At 46.4% G+C, this 19,267-nt stretch overlaps 1 protein-coding gene across 1 annotated transcript in view; it reads left to right on the top strand.

The window, feature by feature from the left end:
- Positions 1 to 19,267, top strand: part of LOC119176977 (guanine nucleotide-binding protein G(I)/G(S)/G(T) subunit beta-1) — a 40,370-nt gene that overhangs the window by 11,363 nt on the left and 9,740 nt on the right. The window contains exons 3-6 of the mRNA XM_037428311.2: positions 7,013 to 7,158; positions 9,418 to 9,711; positions 15,094 to 15,223; positions 18,117 to 18,188. Of these exons, the coding sequence (XP_037284208.1) occupies positions 7,013 to 7,158; positions 9,418 to 9,711; positions 15,094 to 15,223; positions 18,117 to 18,188 (642 nt within the window). The remainder of the gene's footprint in view (positions 1 to 7,012; positions 7,159 to 9,417; positions 9,712 to 15,093; positions 15,224 to 18,116; positions 18,189 to 19,267) is intronic.

Genomic DNA, 19,267 nt, shown 5'->3' with positions numbered 1-19,267 from the left:
ACGTAAAAGGTATACTTTTCTATAAGTAGATATTCTTTGCACTGTTTGCCCAAAAGGTTTGCAGCCGTTAATTCTTTTCATTATGTCATGAGTCGGCAACCTTTTGAGGCAGAAGACTGAGGTATGATGAGGCCGGATGGCAAGGTAGGGTGGGGGGCTTTTAAAGAACCCAATTTTTGGCAGTTTAATGGCCAGTTTTTGACTGGTGTATTGTGTGCATTGACAATGGTAATCGGCACCTATTATTGTATGCACTGAAATATGTTAGCCTTATAGTCACCCTGTCGTGCTTCAATTTTTCCATCTCCGAATAGCAGGTGCCCCTTTCAATCCAAGCAGGTGCCCCTTCAAATTGCACTGCCTATTTAAAATTTCCACGTGGTTCTGGGAAAACGCCCCCCTCCCACTACGCACCCCGATCACACACAGTGCGTCCAGACAGCACTGGCCTGCATGAATCCAATCCAGGGCTGCTTAGGCACCTGTGCCTGAAGTTTTTTTTTTTTTTTTGAAATGAGTCATCGATAGAGGAGTTAGATTTATTCTCAAAGACGTTTCTTATGTCCTCCATATTTACTGCACGGTTGTTTTATTTCTGCATGGTCCTTTTGTTGATTTATTGCTGTAAAGGCAGCAGTGGCTGAATGTTTAGATTCCTTTAATATTTAGCTCACCAGGCAGTGCAAAAATGCACTTAAGAATTCCAGGATTATAAGTTCTGTTCACTATAGACCTACGTACTTGTTATAGGCCCTGCATTCAATGCTAGTCTTTGCAAAAAAAAATATACAAAAACCGTGTGTCTGGTTAACCATCCTGCCTTTCCTTGGTTCTCCATCTTTCTACTGAATTGTTTTCCATTCGTGGAGTCATGGTAAAGTTGACATCAGTGAATTTGTTAGCATTGAGCATAGTAACAGTACCGCTTGAGTATTTTTCATCAATAGTTGGTCTGCATTCTTGATATATTAAATACTTGGAGGACACAGTGCAGCGCCTGCCTTGCTTGTTGCGTCCTTTCTGCTACTTGTGAATTAAATTTTACGGAAACTTGAGGGGTCCTTGTTTATTATAACAGTTGCAATTTTTAGACAGCATACTCCTCTGTTGATGGATGTCACACAAATCATGCATCACGACTCATAAGCTCAGGACTTGTCTTGCAGCTGTGGAAAGGCCAGTTAAGTGTATGGAAGCGCATCTGCATCTCTGAGGAACAGCAATGTGAAAGGAAACAGGTTCACTTAAATTTAGCTTTTTCACTTGAATGTGATTGAATATTCTTGAAAAGCATAAGAGCAGTGGCTGGAAAGGTGAAATACATCAAATTCGCACTGCACAGCCTGCACGCATTTTCAATCCGTTTGTCCATGTCCACTTCAAATGATTTTTTTCCAGTCAACTTTTCAGGAGGAGTGAATATAAGACATTTTCCTGCCATTACAGTACGATTCGTTCTTGGCCCAGTTCTTTGTTGTTCAAAAAAATTGTGAAATAAATGTAACGCAAAAAATGGTGGTCGTAGTATTTAATCACACATTATGCACCACGTAAGTTATGACTGTGCACCTGTCATTTTGCTTCATTTACTGAACCACCGTAGTTTCTTGTTCAGTGCAGATTTAAATGCAAAGCATGTATTTTCACTTTAGTATGTCAGGTTCACATCACTTGTCAGCATGCATATTCTGGTGCACTCATTCCAGTCACATTTTCTTTCTATTGCATCAGTTTGTTTGAAACAAATTTGGTCAGTGTACAATGTTGCAGCATAATTTTGTTTTTGTTGTGGTAGGAAATTTTGCTCGAATAAACAGTAATATCAAGCCACTTGTTCACATGGCTGTTGGTAGCCTCAAGCTAAGTTGCCCCCCCCCCGCAGGTTGTTTTACTGAGTACATCCTTGCAAAAACTTAGTCTGATGCAGCTATTCTTGTACTTAGTTGCTTTTATTCGAAACTTTTATGTACCTATCTGCAGCAGAGCAGGAATTCGACCGCTTTTCTCGCTGCTTGTAAAAGAATCATTTGTTCGATGAAATGGAACCTTATGTGCCAAAGCAGCATTGCTTGGTGCGAGTGCTTGCACAGCAGTGGCCGTTGCCAGAAATATCGTGGTGGAGTTCAGTCATACCTGTGTGTGTTTTGCATGCAAAATTTGAAAACGGGGGGGGGGGGGGGGGTAGGAACACCTCCCCGACACAGACACCATTCTGGCTATGTCGGCGACCGTGGTTACCGTTCTTCCTTGCCTGTGCTCTGTCGCGCACTGTAGTGTAAAACTGCACACGATCCCGTGTTCGGTACAGGTGTGGCACTTGGCGGTGCAAAGAAGGCATTCTTTCGTGGAAGGAGCGTGCACATGGCATTTGAAGCAGGCCGGCTAGCAGGCCACTGCAATGAGTTAATACCATGACTCCCTCTACCCAACCCCACCCGAACACGGCGCCTTTCGCGTCCCCGTCTCGGCGGGCCTCAGTTCGTTTCCCCTGCACGGCGTGCTGGCTTTTGGAACCTTTCTGGTGCCCTCTTTTCTTTCCTCTTTTTTTCTTTCTCTCTTTGAGCGTCCGGCCTGTGACGTGTGCGGCGCCCTCCCCTCTGCCTCCTGAAAGCCGGCGCTCGCTCGTTCGGCTTTCCTGCCGGGCGTTGTGCCGCGGGCTCAAGTTGATCGATTTTCGAAAACGGCGCTGGTGCCTTGCAATGGAGAGGAGGAACGAGTTGTGTTCCTCCTCGCCTAATGACGTCACTGGAAAAGGCAGCGTTGGTTCTGCTTGCCCGTCGCTGCTGCCCCGGGAGTGACGTTCTCCGCCGTGGTGTGCGTGCGGTCCGCCGCCGTCTCCTTCGATCTTTTTCGTCCGTCGTGGTGGTTCTGCTGTATTCCTTTTTTTTTTCTTTTCAAGCCTCGGACCTCTCCTTGTTTTATTTTTTCCCCCATTCTCTCGCATGCGTCCGCGGTGTGTGCCCAACCAACGCCTCCTATGTTTCTTTGCCAGTGCACATAACGGGTGCCGTCGGCCCACCTTAGCTCGAAGAATGGTCGTGATGTGACGCTACATGATTGGCAGTGCTGCTTGCGTCACACGTGCTTCCGAGTGCTTTCCCCCGTGGATGTGATATACGTGTTTCCCACTCCCTTGTCATACGTCTATCAGATTTGTTCCTTCACGCTGCTTTTTTTTTTTTTTTTTTTGTGGCTCGAAGCAATGCTGCCCTCGCGTCACAGAGCAGCGCACGCAAAAGCGTTGCAGTAACGCTTTGCCATTGGTTGCCCGCATAGCTCCACGAACGGCGACACGCTATCTCAAAACACCGTATCTTTCACAGAGCCAGCCTGACCGCCAATATTGTGAACGCGAGCAATGCAAGACGCCGCCCCACGGATCTGTACACAACTAAACAAGAAATTACTTCATTTGATTTCCGTCTTGAGACACTGCATGAGGGGCTCTCTCCCCCGTGACCGCAAAGCACACGCGAAGGCTAGGCGATCGGAGGGAGCAGGAAAGGGCGAGGGGAGAGGGTGGTGAACGGCTGGATCGGGCGCATCTGGCTGGCGTTGATAAAATAGAGCAGACGTTGGCCTAATGCTTGTTGTTTTTCCTTTCCCGGCACGCGCTCGTGGCAGCGATCGCATCGGTGTTTGTAATGGCTTGGTAGCCGTTCCGAAATGCGAACACTGACTGACCGAATGGGTCACGTGGCAATCTTCATACTGTTTTTCTACTTCATCTCGCACAGCCGCTGCGCCGTACGGACCCCTTTTGTACGCCGCCGACGTCCCGCACTGAAAACGCGACCGCAGACGCGCGCGTTGCAGCCACAATCGTCAGTTGCGGTCCATTCTCGTAATGAAGCCAGTGAAGTTGACTACCCGTAATGCAGTTCTTGTGGCGACTGCAGCAGCCTTTACTTGTTTTTCTCTTTCTTCGCTGGCGTCCTCTCTGGCACGGCGTGGGGAGCTCTCCCGTATCGGGATCGCTGTCGGACGCAGCTGCGGCGGCGGCGTTCTCCAGGCAGCTTTGTACGCCCTGTAGTGCCTGTGTATTTTTCCCGGCCCCGCACATGGTGACGTGTATGGCGCAGCGCACGCATCTCCGATCCGCGAGGAAAGTTCGGATGAACGAGAGCTTACGTGAATTCGCCATTGCGTCGTTGCACGTCGTCTTCATCGGTCTTGCTCCTTCCGGTCATCGTTGTGGCGGAACTATCGCTCTGCCGTCGTAGACACGCTTTGCGTTATATTGCCTTTTTTTTTATTTAACTGATCTTGCAATGTTGCGTGGATCTTGACGTGCGCAAAGGGCGCTTTCTCTCTGGGTCGTAGTAAAATGACCCCGGGGGGGGGGGGGGGGGGTAGCAACCCATCTTGTTTAACGGGGTTGTAGCAGGATTCCTTTTATTCCAAAGGCCGGCTAATGTCGGAACCGTCTGCCAGCTTGCGTTGGTGTCATATATCCTTGACGACGCTAGCGCCATAGCAACCTTACTACACATTGAAGGATCATCTGCGGCCCATTTTTAAAATGTGTTTAAATGTGTAAGCGTTCTAATAGTTTGGCGCACCAAAATATTGGACGTTCTGGGGAACTTTCGGGATACTTGCTGGCGGTGCCGAGCGGCGTTTTATTTTTCTCTGCATATCTTGTATTTTGCCCCAAGGATAGAGGTTGCCGGACAGAATGAAATGAAGCTTTAACATCGCTGTTTTACAAAACCCTACTTTCCTCATTTGCTGTATTTTCGGCCGTCGGTGCGCACAGTCTGTCGATGCCTCCTGCAGCGCGGCGGTAGTGCGTGCCATCGTGCTAGCCAAGTCGAAGGTCCGCGACCGACATAGCGCGAGACATATGGCGTCGGGATGCACTATCAAGCATTACACTTGCAGATATGATTAGCCCTCCCACAAATTTGCTGATGTCGTCGAAGGTAAGTCAATGAGCCGTTCTAGGAGTACACGAGGAGGGCGTAGGGAATGACGTCGGCATCATTGTACACTGCTCGGCATCTTTCGGACTTCTAATCGCGATGGTGCGCGATTAGAACGCGCCCATTAGGAGCGCGCGGGTGATGGAGCGAAGTACGCTCTTTCCAAAGCCGGTTGGCGGACGTGCCTCCGCGCACGCGGTGTGCGAGTAGCACCCGCCTTTCTTTCCTTTTCGGGGCGGAGAACTCTGCGAGCGACCCGCGGCCCGCTCTGCCGGTGATGATGATGGGTAGGAGTGGGAGGAGGAAGCTGCGCCGAGAAGCGGGAGGGAGAGGCACAAGCCTCCCTTCTCCCTCGCCGCGGTCAGCGCCTCCCCCACCCGCGAGCCCTGGATTTCGGTCTTGACGTCAGTCTGACGTCATTCGCCCAGCGCGGGCCTCGAAGGTCACGGGTGTCACTCGTGTGGCTCTTCAAAAGCCGGAGTAGGCACGCATGGAGGCAGTGGGGGCGAAGGAAAGGAGGGCACATTCGTGCCTGTACCCCCCCCCCCCCCCTCCAACTGGCAGTTCCCGTTCCTGCCGTTGGTAAACTGGGAATCGGTCGCTGGGGCACCAACCTCGCGATGCGGCTTCCGGGTCGAGTTTAAATGCTGCTCTGACTGGATCTACATCGGAGTTCTTTTGTTGCCTTCCTGAAATTTGAGAAAGTGGTTGCACAATGTGAAGACGGGAAGGGGAGGGGGGCACTGTTCCATAAGCACTTGCACAAACATGGCTTAGCTTTAGTGAATGGCTGGAAGAAAAATATGGGCTACATTTATGCTACAGTATGTTTTCTTTCCATATTTCTGCCAAAAAAACATAGAAATGCTCGCATGAAGCTGGCGCTTTCCGTTCCCTTTGGATAAAAGCTGGTGTTGCACATATTGTTTCCTGTGCACGTGTTTTGTTTATCAGTTCAGTACGTTTGCAACTGGATTTCCGTTTATCCGCACCTATGAGAAAGCTGGTCTCAGCACACATTGAGTTCTGCTACTAATGTGAGAGTGCTCACTCATCTCTGGGACATGGTAGCTTCATTGCAATGGGGCAAGGGGGATTACTAGCATTGTCACGTTGAGGTGTGCATTGTTTAGCTCCAGATGGTTGTAATTAATCTCCAGCCCCTCCTCCTTCCTCCTCAGTAGTGCCTGTAAAGTCCCACGTGTTATGTCAACATTATAGGTGGTGTGATTTGACTTGTGCTCCCCAATACGGCCAACTATATGTTTCTGCATGCAGTTAATGCAGCTACTGTAAATAAAGAGTGAATAAATCTTAAAGAAACTTGGTTTCTTTTGCATCCATGGTTGGCTGAGCGAAGTGTGAGGCACTGGAGAGAAAGTGGGAGGAGGCCTATGTAGCATGATCCAAAGGAAAAATGAAGAAAAGGAAATATTTTCAATATGGCTTGCTAGCTTCGTTACCAGCAGCATTGCATACAAACGATATCGTAGTTTACTGTTGAACACAGGGAATTCGGCAGTCTGAGTGTCTTCTGCCTTCTCACGCTCTTCTGCCATTGTTGACGAGTATTGACTGATAACTGTTGCCATACTGTGTATGAGATCATGCATATGTTTGGTTTCTGGAGGCGACTGCTAATTGATGGTGGCAAAAGGCGAGGACACTCATATCCTGTGTATTCGATACACATTTAGAAGCCGAGTGGCATGATTTTGTATTCATTCCAAACGAGTCGGAAGAGTTCTGCTCTATTGAGCCGCACGCGATTGATTAGATACGACCACGGCTCACCAATCGCATGCTGCTTGATAAAATGGAACGCCTCCGTTTTATTTAGCATGCGTACAAGATCGCATCGCAGGTGTTAAAATCAGTCAAAGCCATTCACTGTGGTTTCCCTCATAAACACTCTGTAAAGTTGCACAATACTAGACCCAAGCTCAAAATTTAATGAGGGCACTGTCCACTAAAGTACCACTTTTCCAGCCAAGGAATTATAAGTCTTATGAGGCAGTTGCTTGACACTGCTGTTTGGTAGGCTGTGATTATCGGCACTCATGGGTGTGATTTGACTTTTTTTTTAGGATGCACGGAAAGCTGCATGTGATACCACGTTGGTACAAGCGACGGCCAACATGGAACCAGTGGGTCGCATCCAGATGCGGACGCGGCGGACGCTACGGGGACATTTGGCCAAGATCTACGCAATGCATTGGGGTTCAGACTCCCGGTGAGCACTGCCATTTTGTTTTCTTAACATTTGCCACATTCTTACAATGCTGCAGGACTTCATGGCATGTTATAGTGTGGGACAGGATGTAATACAGCCTTTTCACTCAGATGATTCTCCTGTAGAACTCTGTATATGCATATTGCTTATAGTGCAGTTGTGTGAGGCTATGTCCCGGTTACTGTGCGGATGCCCCGGAGTTTGGCAGACAATCGTGACAGTGAACACCCGCTTCAATGGGGTGCGGCAGGTGCTTCAAGGAGTGCTGATAGGAGAGAGAGAGAGACGAGGTCATTAAGTGGAGTAAAAGGGCGTGCAGAGCAAATGAGCAAGGAGCAGGTGCAGCGAAGACGCATGCATGCTTGCACAAAGCACTCTATTGGGTGATCTTCCAAACAGTGCAGCGTTTTAGAGCCTATCGGTGTTCTCATCATTAAGCTGTCGCATTTCACATTACGTTATGTTGTTGAACCGGTTGAACAGGCGGTCATCTGGTATGCACAGTCAGCTTGTAAGCCTTGCCCCCTTGTCCCTTGTCCTGCTTCTTCAGATCGATCGTTTGCTGGGCCTATTTTTTCTTATGACCACATGTTTTGGATGGCTTTGCCGGATTCATTCATATCTGCAGGTGTCAGCGAACAGCTTGCTGTTTCGCTGGAAAGGAAAGTCACCATAGTAAAAAAGCTTAAAAGGGCAGTCTGCGCAGCAGGGTAGGGTACCTAGAGACGCAACAGCTGCGACAATTGTGCCAATTTGATACTTCATTGTTGTGCTGCACTGTGCCAAAATGCCTGAGAAGCCTCAAAATTTTCTCAGTTGCCCTAATGTCAGCGAGAAATGTAGACCACATTGGCCATCTGAACTTCGCGTCACTAATCAAACTAAGCGCACAGACCGTAACCCTAAACCATGGTACAAGTTATACACTCGTTAGGTGAGGACCCTCACGAGACGTGAACAACCAGGTAAAGTATACGAAGAAACAACGCCACTCACCCATCGATCCACTGACCACAGCTGACACCTGGCGGCTGGATGAAAGAACTTTCAAGCCAAAGAAAAATGTGTTGCCTTAGCCATTATTACTTCACGAGAAATGTGAATTTGCGAGTCCGGCAGCGTGGTTAGGGCACGTTAAAAACGTATGTCAGGTTTTCCATGCTCTAACATTGTAGACGTGCTGCTAAAGTCACCGTTGCCAGCCACCACATTGGTTGCCTAGCAGCGACACATTAACCATTTTTCTAGCTCAAAGTTGCATCAACCCAGCAGCAGACACCTGGCGCCGTCGCTGGGCCAACGGGCACACGCCGTTGTTACTTCATCTGGTTTTACGTGCCTTGCAAGCGAGCCAAGAAACTGTGCTCTAAACCTAACCCTGTGAAAGGAAAAAAACGAGAGTTAGGGCAATGCAGTTCGAAAATTGCTTGGCCTTGTTCTAATGCGTGTAGATCGCTACCTAAGCCACCTTTGTTGCAGTACACCAGCGTTCCAAGGAAAAGTACAATATGATTTTGAAGGGGCTGTTAGCGCTAGTCACGTGGCCATAGCACGTTTTGTTCAATTACTCGTGCATGTATGCGCTGCATAACTTTTGAGTACTAATATGATCGCTGACGTCTAAAAAAGTTACTGGCACTCATTTGGAGCTCCATATAACATTTCTTCTGCCCTAAAAAAAATCTTTTTTGCTCCATTTTTTTTTCCTTCTGTCACCCCTACTCCTGGGTTTTAAGAATCTCCTGAATTTTAAGGCCACCAGCTAGGCAGAGCCTCATATGAATTCGCAGATCCTGTCAAAGAATTCGACAGGGGTGGCAAATGCTAATCCCAGTGGGGTAATTCAGAACACTACTTTTTATTGAAATACCAGTGCTTGTGTTCACTATGCATGATTTAGGTGGGCTGATTGCTTTGTACATAATTTTCATATTAAATGTAAGCCTTCTTTTTTATACTCGTCCAAATTTGGTCTTTCACAATAAAAATTTTTTTTTTCTCGTAGCCTACTCTAAATTTGGGTTTTATTACTCCATAAATTGCTCCAAATTCTATTTTGGCTGTTGCACCCCTGAGGGTACCACATGTGCTTCTCTATTAACACTTGTCTCTTATACCCATTTGTCTCTTACATAAGTGTCTCTTATAAACGGGTTTGACGTCTACTACTGCTTGAAACATTTGAAATTCATTGCACAGCACATGGCGTACTGGCAAAGTGTGTCACGATGTTGACTCTCTGGGATTGTTTTTTTACAGCTACCTGGTGTCGGCGTCTCAGGATGGCAAGTTGATCGTGTGGGATGCATACACCACCAACAAGGTGCATGCTATCCCGCTCAGGTCAAGCTGGGTGATGACGTGCGCGTACGCTCCTTCTGGGAGCTATGTGGCTTGCGGGGGTCTGGACAACATCTGTTCCATCTACAGTTTAAAGACGCGCGAAGGAAATGTGCGGGTCAGCAGAGAGCTTCCCGGCCACACAGGCTACCTTTCATGCTGCCGCTTTGTGGATGACTCTCAAATCGTCACTAGCTCTGGGGACATGACATGGTGAGTGCGTAGCTTCTGTTCCTTGCATCATGGCGAATCTTCGTTTTAAACCTAATTTGATGGTTATGCTATGTTGGTGGTATAATGAGGAATAGCTATAGAAATACCGTATTTACTCGCATAATAGGCGCACTTTTTTCAGAAAATCCGGCTCGAATGTATTTGCAATGTATTTCAGAAATGTTGCAATGTATTTCAGTGTTGCTTGATGATTACTTTTTTTTTTTTTTTTTTTCATCATGGGAGGTCCCGCCTGCGGTTCTTACCTTGGGACCTCCCAGTGAATCTGTACCCATGCACTTTTCCATGTTCACGCTTGATGAATAAAATTCAAATTCAAAAAAAAAAAAAGAAGTTAGGGGTGCACCAATTACGCGGGGTAAAATTTTCGAAAAATTTTTCAACTCGGTTCTCGCGCTTTAAATCTGCACACTTCTCAAGTAAAAGGCGACTTTATCGTTTACCAATTAATTCAGCATAAAACAAACATACCTACGTACCTTTTAATGAACAAGCGAGAGCCGTCAACTGCACACACACACACGTAAAATTTATTTACACAAAAGTCGTAGCTGTTCCTCCTTTTTCTTCTTGGTCCCTCCAGTACCGAATACTGGTTTCTCCAACGCCGAAATGCCTGCTTGCAGCCCGGTTGCCGTGCTCCAGCGCGTACTGCACTGCCTTCAGTTTAAACCCAGCTGTGTAGCTCGCGTACTTCCCCATGGTGGAACCAAAGTTCAATACACGACCACAACATACGCACACCGCTTGCAAAATGGCGTTTCTTTCTTTTTCTCTGATGGTGGTGATGGCGATCGAGCCCCCGGCGTTGTACACGTGACCTCCAAAAAGCGCGGCGATTTGGGAGGTATCAGTAATTGATGGAACAGCCTTTTTTTTTTTCCTCGCTCATGGACGCTTTTTTTTTTTTTTCAAGTTTTATTTCGACAAACACGTTGGTTAGGTCGTTGCACTTCGAATTTTTTTATTTGCTCCTCGATTTGCCTATTTTTCTTCAGGGTACGGGGACCGCGTTCCAACTGTACCGCTGGGGGGTAGAATCGTTTCTGATCACGGCCAAGTTCGGGGTGCGCCTATTTTGCGCGGAATTAAAAAAAATGGAATTTTCGGCGACCAAACTAGGGGTGCACCTATTATGCGAGTGCACCGATTATGCGAGTAAATACGGTAAGAGGCTTAGACTGAAACTTCAGAGGGAATGTCATCTAAGCCAAATGCACACAGCTTGTTTTACTTCAGGTCTGTCAGAGCTTGCATCGTGAAAAAAAAGTTTACAAAAGAGAGAAATTGATGTCCACCTGGTACTCTAGGACAAGGGGACAAAGGAAACTGAGGTGGCCTGCCCTGAAACATAAAGGGTGGCCTGCCCTGAAACCCTGAACTTGTTTTTTTTTTTTTGCATTTCACATGCAAGTTGGTACCCTCAAACGAACTTGGTGAATGCTACAAATTCATTAAAGTTCTGAAAAAAAATTTGCTGTCTTAAGCCTGAACCACACGTATGCTGCCTGAGAGTGAGCAGGAGCACGTCAACGCGCGTACCCTGGGCGTGACTCGCGAGAAAAGGCGATATCACCGACACACTACGCGCGCAGGTGTGTGGCGGCATGCACTTGCCCCAGGCAGGCGGGAATAGGTTGGTGTCATCACATACTGAGCTGTTTGTAAGCTTCGAACTGATTTATATGAATTTGACCACTCTCCATAAGTCCTGGTAGTGCCGTACAGAGCCATACCGCGCCACTTAGCATGGCCAGGCAAACATGAGTGCGCACACGAGTGCACTGCACATCGCAGCTATGCCAAATCAACCGCGAGGTGATTGAGCCCAACCAGTGCAGCTGGCTAAAACTATTCAGCACTACAAAGCATGGCCACGTGATCACAAGAACACACTAGAGTGCATGATATGCACCGGTATACGATGTGCATGAGGCGTCGTGCGAAATAGAGCTAAGTGGTTTCATGCAGTCATATATTGTGGCAAAACCATGAATAGAGCTTGTGAATGAATACATGTGGCTGTGAGTGTACTTGTCTTGCATGTAAAGATGTAAAATATGCACGAAAAGAAAAAAAAAGGTAATATAAATTGGTTTCTACACGCCAGCTAGGTTGATGTCGTAGTATAGCCAGTGTGTGGCTTCGTATCTGCAGGGGTCCAAGCGGCCAGCGTGGCTAGATACGCGCCAGCTCAAGGCCTAAATCGGATTGCTGCAGACACTCGTGTACGCAGAACGTACAGGCGCGCTTACGACAACTGCACATGCTCGGTCCTTGCAGCGTGTACAGCGCTCGCTTGGGCAGAGTATGCACGGTGTACGTGTGGTTCGAGCTTTACTGGGTTGAGATGCTGCAGTTTACTGTGAACCAAAATATAACCTGCAGACTTCAATCTCAGCATAACTACGCACTGAACGGTACTACACAGTTACATCAATATACATAACCTCTCTATGTGCACTGCCGCCACCAATAAAGAGATAGATATGATGCTATGGTATATGTTGCCAAAAATTATGTAAATTCTGGCTCTCTCTATGATGGTGCCAAGAAGCTATTAGATTCTGAAATTGACAGAAAAACACGCAGAGCCCGGCATGGCGGTGAGTGTACGGACGACTAGGACGGATGGTTTGGATTTTCTCTGTATGTGTACACATCTGAACAGCAAACTGTTACTGTAACAAAACCTGTCCTAATTCATTGAAAAACTGCTCATAAAAAGGGGACCTTTAGAGCTTGTTTTCTTTATTAAACAATAACAATAATGACAACCAACAGACATTAACGCCAGAGAAAGTGTAGGGGACTCATTTGTAGTAATGAAGATGTCAATAAGAAGAAATTAGGGGGGGGGGGGGAGAGGACATGCCACTTGATGGAATTGATCTTGCAGCCTTTGAATAATGTCTTGGATGCTCTATCAATGCACAGTGTACAGGATAAAATGTACTTTTTGTAGAGTGCTGTTTTAGCTGATCTTGGTAGAGCACTGGATGTGTCAATCAAAGATTATAAGGTTTGGTCCGTGCCAGCGGTGGGTCGTTCTTGACCACTTTAATTTTTTCATATTTATATTATAATTACTGCTCTCCGCAAAACACTATATATGCATAATCAAAACTCATAAAGAGATAGTATAACCTGCTTATAAAAAAACCTCCGTATAGGGAATTCCTCTAACGAAGTTTTTTTTTTCTATTCCTTGCCGTTCCTCCATAGAAGTACATGTATTTGTGACCTCTATGTAATAATGTAACAGCGGAAGACATCCTTGATATAACGAATTTTTGCCACGAACAATCCAAGAATTTTGCCCCAGATTTTGTCATTTTGGCACGAGCGTGTATCTTTCGTAGCTGCCCCACCGCCGCCGGGGACTACCAGACAAGAGGGAACACTCGTAACTGCGCGCGAGGCAGGCAGGCGGGCCTGCTCCCCACGAGTCGGCCTTGCCTCCATTCTTCCTGCCATGGGTGCATGCTCAGATGTGCCCTTCCCCTCCCAGGTCCCTTCAAATCAGAATAAAAAAAAACAGAAAATCGATTTTGCATTAGCAATGCCACGCTTTGAGTTATGGTCACATATGTGGGGCCGCGCTGCATATGAAGGGCGCTTCACCAAATAGTTTTCCGCGGTATCCATGTCGTTCGCTCTTCATCTCGACTCTGTGTGCGCATGCATGGTGTCACTGCGTGTGCATGAATTGACACCCCTGACAATGTTTAGTTTTCCTTTATTTATTTATTGTTATGCGGAAAACCGTGCCGTCGTCACCGAGGGAATGTCAGGTTAGGCGCTGATGGAAACTCTCCCATACCGTAGTGACAACGGATCTTCGTAGGTCGATTAGTCGCATGCTTCTGTCTTGCGCCGCAACTTCGCGTGACCATAGCCTTCGCAGTTAGTCGATTATGCTGGCAACGACACGACACGAGGTGAATGCAATGTAATGAATACGATAGTAACAAATTGTGCTCTTATACAAAGTAGGGCTGACAGCCAACCTTTTTGGATCGGATTTACGCTCGTGTAAGCAAGTAAGGCCACTCCAAGGAGAAGTGCTCTTTTCACACAGCTTCGTCGCGTTGAAAGCGCACTGATGCTTGCTGAGAAAGCACGCGCGCCAGTGATCGATCGCGACTGCGCCCTTAAATTAAAGGTTCACCGCTGCTACTCGAGCCTCCCTCCCTCTTCCCTCGCGTTCTTGCTGCTCATTCAAGACAGGTAGGTTCCTTTCTGTTTGAGCACTCGATGGCAGTTCTGACACGCCGGGGGATGTTGTATGAGCCCTCCCTCCAGGCGATAGATATCGGCTGGCTGATTTGATCTCTGCTTCAGCAGCGCTCGCACGCTTTTACTTTCTCATAAATGTTACGATGCGCAGGAGCAAGTTATCGATTTAGCTTTGTTACAGAACACGGCGGAAACCGCAAAAGCCTGCCGAGAGTGTCCATATAATTGCTATCGCAATAATACCGCAGTACTTTACCGATAAATAAGTGTTTTCGGTTAGCTCTGGCTTCAGTTCCCTTTTTGTTTAATTTGATTGTTTTTCTGATTTCAGTATCAAACCTGCATATAATGAAATCCCCTTTATAAAGTTTTTTTTTTTTTCAGGAATTTGTCAATTTCGTTATATCCATGTTTAACTATAAAACAAATTCTAGCCTTAAAATTGTGTGCCAGCAAGCTGATAAGTGTTAACCTAAGCATCGTAATGAAAAATAAATTCCACCATGTAGTGAAGTCCATCACCACTCTGCTGTTTTTCTCAATGTAGAGGCAATGGCATTTTTTATTGTGATATTTATTGACATCATTCTGCACTGTGAAAGCCAATAAATCAATGTATTGAATGCCTTTCAATGCAGTACATACAATGAATGGTTGCATCTTAGTGTGTGATAACAAGACACTACAGCATCATCAGTTGCTTTTGCAAGTGTCCAGGGTTGCCACCTTTTTTCGAACAAGAAAACCGACTGCTCCTCGTGATGGAGGAGGAGAAATGAGCTACCAGGAGATTAAAATAGTGTTGAGCAATAGACGCTGTGTCATGCCTTAGGAATGCAGTGGCCCACGGCAGCGGGTGCGGACCGGCAACCAGTCCGTTTTTTTTTTAAAAACTGGCCAAGCTAGTCTAAAGCCGGACAGGTGGCAACCCTACTAGTGTCTATCGAGTAGACATGAAGGATGGAAGCATGTTCTGTAATGTTTACACCTGCAAATGGTATTTCCACAATCACAAAAATAAGACGAAACAGCTTTCCAGCCCCACTTACCGCGTCTCGCATGTAGTATTTTGGTCTCTCCCTAAATGCATACTGAGGTGCTTTTCTTCTGTGTACCGTGCAGTGCACTCTGGGACATTGAAACGGGCCAGCAGTGTACATCATTCACAGGACACACTGGCGACGTCATGTCGCTCTCCCTGTCACCGGACATGCGGACATTTGTTTCTGGGGCCTGCGACGCCTCTGCCAAGGTCAGTCGACATGCTTGTCTATTAAAGTCAGGGCTATATCAAACGAAGTGTGTTAATTCAAATTTGCCAATGCATTCAACATATGAAAATGACTTCCTTCGTGTAGAAAATGAATCGGTCAATCAGTGGAAAACTTTATTTCGCCGCAAAATTCCAGATGGTCTTTTTTTAAGCTGCTCTTCACAGTTTGACTAAGTTTTGAGTGGCCCTTACAGCAGCGTCAAATCAGTCTAGAATTTTCTGTGCTTGCTAATCACTTCACCAGTCCAATGCGAATGTTTGGAAGTTTCTAACATGGAATCGTATAATCCTAGCTACTACCGCATTTACTCGTGTTATCCTTGCACTCGCATAATTCTTACAGCCACCACATCGCCCAGCAAAAAAACAAAGATTTTTTTTCGTGCTGGTAATTATCACACCTACAAAAACTTCAGCGGTAATGTTGTCTGCTCGTTCCAACCGCTGATGTTCATAGCGCACGACAGCATTGCGCCATCACTTAAAGGGGGAGGCTACCCCGGAAACCCAACTTTTTTATTTTTTAAGCTATCTTAATGAAACTTTCAGGGTATGTTCACTGCATTAAAACTAGAAAAACTGCAGAGTTTCATGAAGTTCTGTACAGGGGTTCTAGAGTAACTGGGTGGTTTACTTGTGTGCCTGGGGAAGAGCCGGAAGAAATTCCAGGACATACCAGAAGGCTGAAATTATTTGTGGTCATCCCTGGATAGATATGCTAGGGAGCTAGAGAGCCGTTCTTTTTTTCATTTTCCCCTCCAAAAAAGTTTTTATGCAACTTTGAATTTGATGTAGGCAGTAGGTATGACGTTTATCAAAAATTGTTTATTAATAATTAATGGCACGACTTTTCAAAAAAAAAAAAAAAGAAGAAGCTTGTTACACCCTGCAAAAATCATCCTGGAGCAGAATAAAAGAAATGGCACACAAATCTGATGAGCAGTTCTTGAGAAATTGTTTTCCTGAGCACCACAACTAGCTAAAAAATCCGTTTTGGGAAAACTAGCTTTGGAAGTTCAACACATGTGTTTTCCTCAAAAAGCTCCACAGCAGAGTAGCTTGAAGTGTCTTTGTGCACTTTTTTCCTCTGTTGTCTTCCCTCCATTTTCTCTAAGTGCTGTTTAGAATTTTTTTCAGACATAGGGCGTCTTTTTCAAGAGCCGGCTGCGCCAGTTCAAATTCTTTCTGGGTCGCTGGCGTAGATTCGAGTTAAGTGTGAACGCCGTCTTGCATTCGTATCGATTTCTTCCTTCGGAAATGAGTCCGCAGATGGATTGATGACCCATGCACGTTATTGGCCCCGATGCAGACGAAGTGCTAGGTATGGCGATCTTAGCAACACTCGGTGTCACGCTCAGCGGTACCGATTCAGAGTAATATCACAGCTTTCAGAGCACAGCTAGCTTCCAATATATCAGCTCAGTTATTCTGAATATTGTGGAAGCCTAACCAACGAAGAGAGAGTTAAGAGAGGAGAATCAGTATAAGACACAGCCTTTCTGAATTATTTTCGATCTCTCACAAGGGCTTTTATGGAGCTCAAATTCACTAGATTGGCATGTCATACTTCAAAACCTATGGCATTGTGTGCTAGACATGAATGATGGGCAGGTACAAAGAAATTTGCATCAAGAAAGTGCAATGGAGGAGCCGAAGCGCATAGCAGTTCCTGCACGCGGCGCGCGGCTCTTTCAGTACTATTCGACTGCAGCGCCGCCGCTACGGGCAGCACGGAAAGGTTCAGGCAGCGAGGCGCGGTCACCGCACTCAACACTTCTAGTACAGTACACTCTAGCTTCGTTGTTGGCATCACGCACAGCAACAAAGATTAAGGGCACAGAACTTGAGCGAAAAGAAAAAAAAATAAGAGAAACTGATCGAAAATACAGTGCAAGGCAAAAAGCAGCCCGCAAGCAAATGTCTATCGAAGCGGACGGAGCAGAGAGCAACAGCAAGATGAAGCGCGCTGAATGTGCTATAAACGGGAGGGACCACCCCCGCTTCCAGCGCAGTAGCCAATGGCGGGCGCGCTCCGCATCGCATTTTGGGGAAACGCCGATAGCATCTCAACTGCTATATCAACAGAACTAATAGGAGAGGCATTAATTTCATGCGTATCCGCATAATGCCTCTAGTTACCAATACATCAGCTTGCTAAAATGGTTGTTGAGGGTGTCCGCTGCGGCCTCCACTGATTGGCTGGAGCTCAGCGAGCAGCACACCACCTGTTTATGGTCTTTCTTCCGCAACGTCATTTTGACGTCGCGAAGTTTCCACAACTCTTCACACAAACGAGAAAGGCAGAAAGCGCTTCGCTGCAACAAATGCTGGCCCCAGAGATCCGCTTTCAGATGCGTATCTCAGAGGCCGTGCACGAACTCTGAATACGTTAGCTTTTGAACTAGGCTTGACTGGAGCGCCCATCTGACACTCTTCGAAGGTCGGTACGCATTATCTGCTTTATTCATCACACATCCCAACACGTTCTTACTAAAGTTCAGACTTGTCAAGGTTGTGTAAGAGTCCTGTTACTGTACATTTCGTCCACTTTCGTTCTCTATGCTGGCAATGTGCTGGCGGGTTAAGTGCTTCGACGTGATCAAGACTGTGGTGACGTCACGGCTCGCGACTTTTTCAAGTAACTGGGTGCACTTTGCTGAAGTGGTTATGGCCACTAGGTGGACACCTTGAGAAGAGCTCCCCAGGCGTACTGTGCTGAAGCCTTTTTAATTACGGTTATTTCTGGGCACTGTCTCGTAGCTCAATACTGTTTAGCATTTCTATGAGCTGGTTGGCATCCCTGTTCTGTTTCATGTGTGCACTGTGCTTTTTTTTCTTTTTCTCATTCATGGTTTTTCTGTTGGTGTTACAGTTATGGGATGTCCGTGATGGCATGTGCAAGCAGACGTTTCCAGGGCATGAATCTGACATCAATGCAGTGACGGTGAGTTAAATCTGCTCACATTTGTAACATAGTTTAGAACACTGGCATGTTGGCATAGGTTTCTAAAAAGATTCTAAAACTTCTGGCCTTGGAACCCTTGCATCTTCTCTGGAGTGCCGCAGAACCTCTTGGTTCCCACATTACACAGATGTGCTTAAAAGGGGCCCTGAAACACTTTTTCAAGTAACCATGAAATGGAATCACTAAAAGAGCTTGTTGCCTCATGCATTCAACGTCGCAAAAATTTTAGGAATTTGTCTAGTACGAGCAGGGTTGCAAAGAATTGTGGCACACTGCAATCGCGTTCGCTCTTCTCTCGTCCTGGCGAAAGCGCTGGAGGCTAAGCAGAGAGGGATGGCCAGGGCAAAGAAAATATGTCACACGCGCCTGTGACCTTAGGCACTTTTTTTTTTTTTTTCATATAATACGCGGCGACCTCTGTAACGACTGCTCGCACTGTGTTCAAATCAGCCGATGGCTGATAGATGGCCTTTTGCGCGCGATTTTTCAGAGTCATCCGTCGTTTCTCGAAAGACGAGAAAGCTATTTTTAGATGACTGATAATTTATTGTGGATTCCAGGCCACTTGCTGCGTTATATTTGGCTGGTGTGTTTTCGAGTAATCGGCAGCGTTTTCTGGCCATGCTAAAAAAATGTTGCAGGGCCCCTTTAAGCATAATGAAAATTTAGGAGTGCTAGTGCTTCTACATCTGTGTCACCGTGTCACCAAAGTATTGACATCAACTCTGCCACATTGGCCTGTTATCTTTAATCATCAAGGTCATTGCTGTTCATTTGTTAATGCACAGGCCCTCCCCCCTCTACCCTTGTTTTCCCTGCTTTGTGCAGTGAACTCTCTCTCCATGCAAAATGAAGCTAAGAACAAACAAAAGCATGTTTTACATTCTTATATTTGTCGCATAACCATTAATACAACAGTCACAAGGCTAAGCCTAAATGCACGGGTTGCCTACAGCTGGCACCCAGCAATGCCTTTCGTGCACATCATAAGTGCTCATTGCACATTATGATTACAAGAACGATGTAATTCGTGGTGATTCTTTGTGCATTGAAACTGT

The sequence above is a fragment of the Rhipicephalus microplus genome, chromosome 3, assembly GCF_043290135.1.
Source record: "Rhipicephalus microplus isolate Deutch F79 chromosome 3, USDA_Rmic, whole genome shotgun sequence".
In the NCBI taxonomy this organism is placed as follows: Eukaryota; Metazoa; Arthropoda; class Arachnida; order Ixodida; family Ixodidae; genus Rhipicephalus; species Rhipicephalus microplus.
Note: the sequence above shows the minus strand (reverse complement) of the source record. Positions and strands in the feature narration are given on the sequence as shown.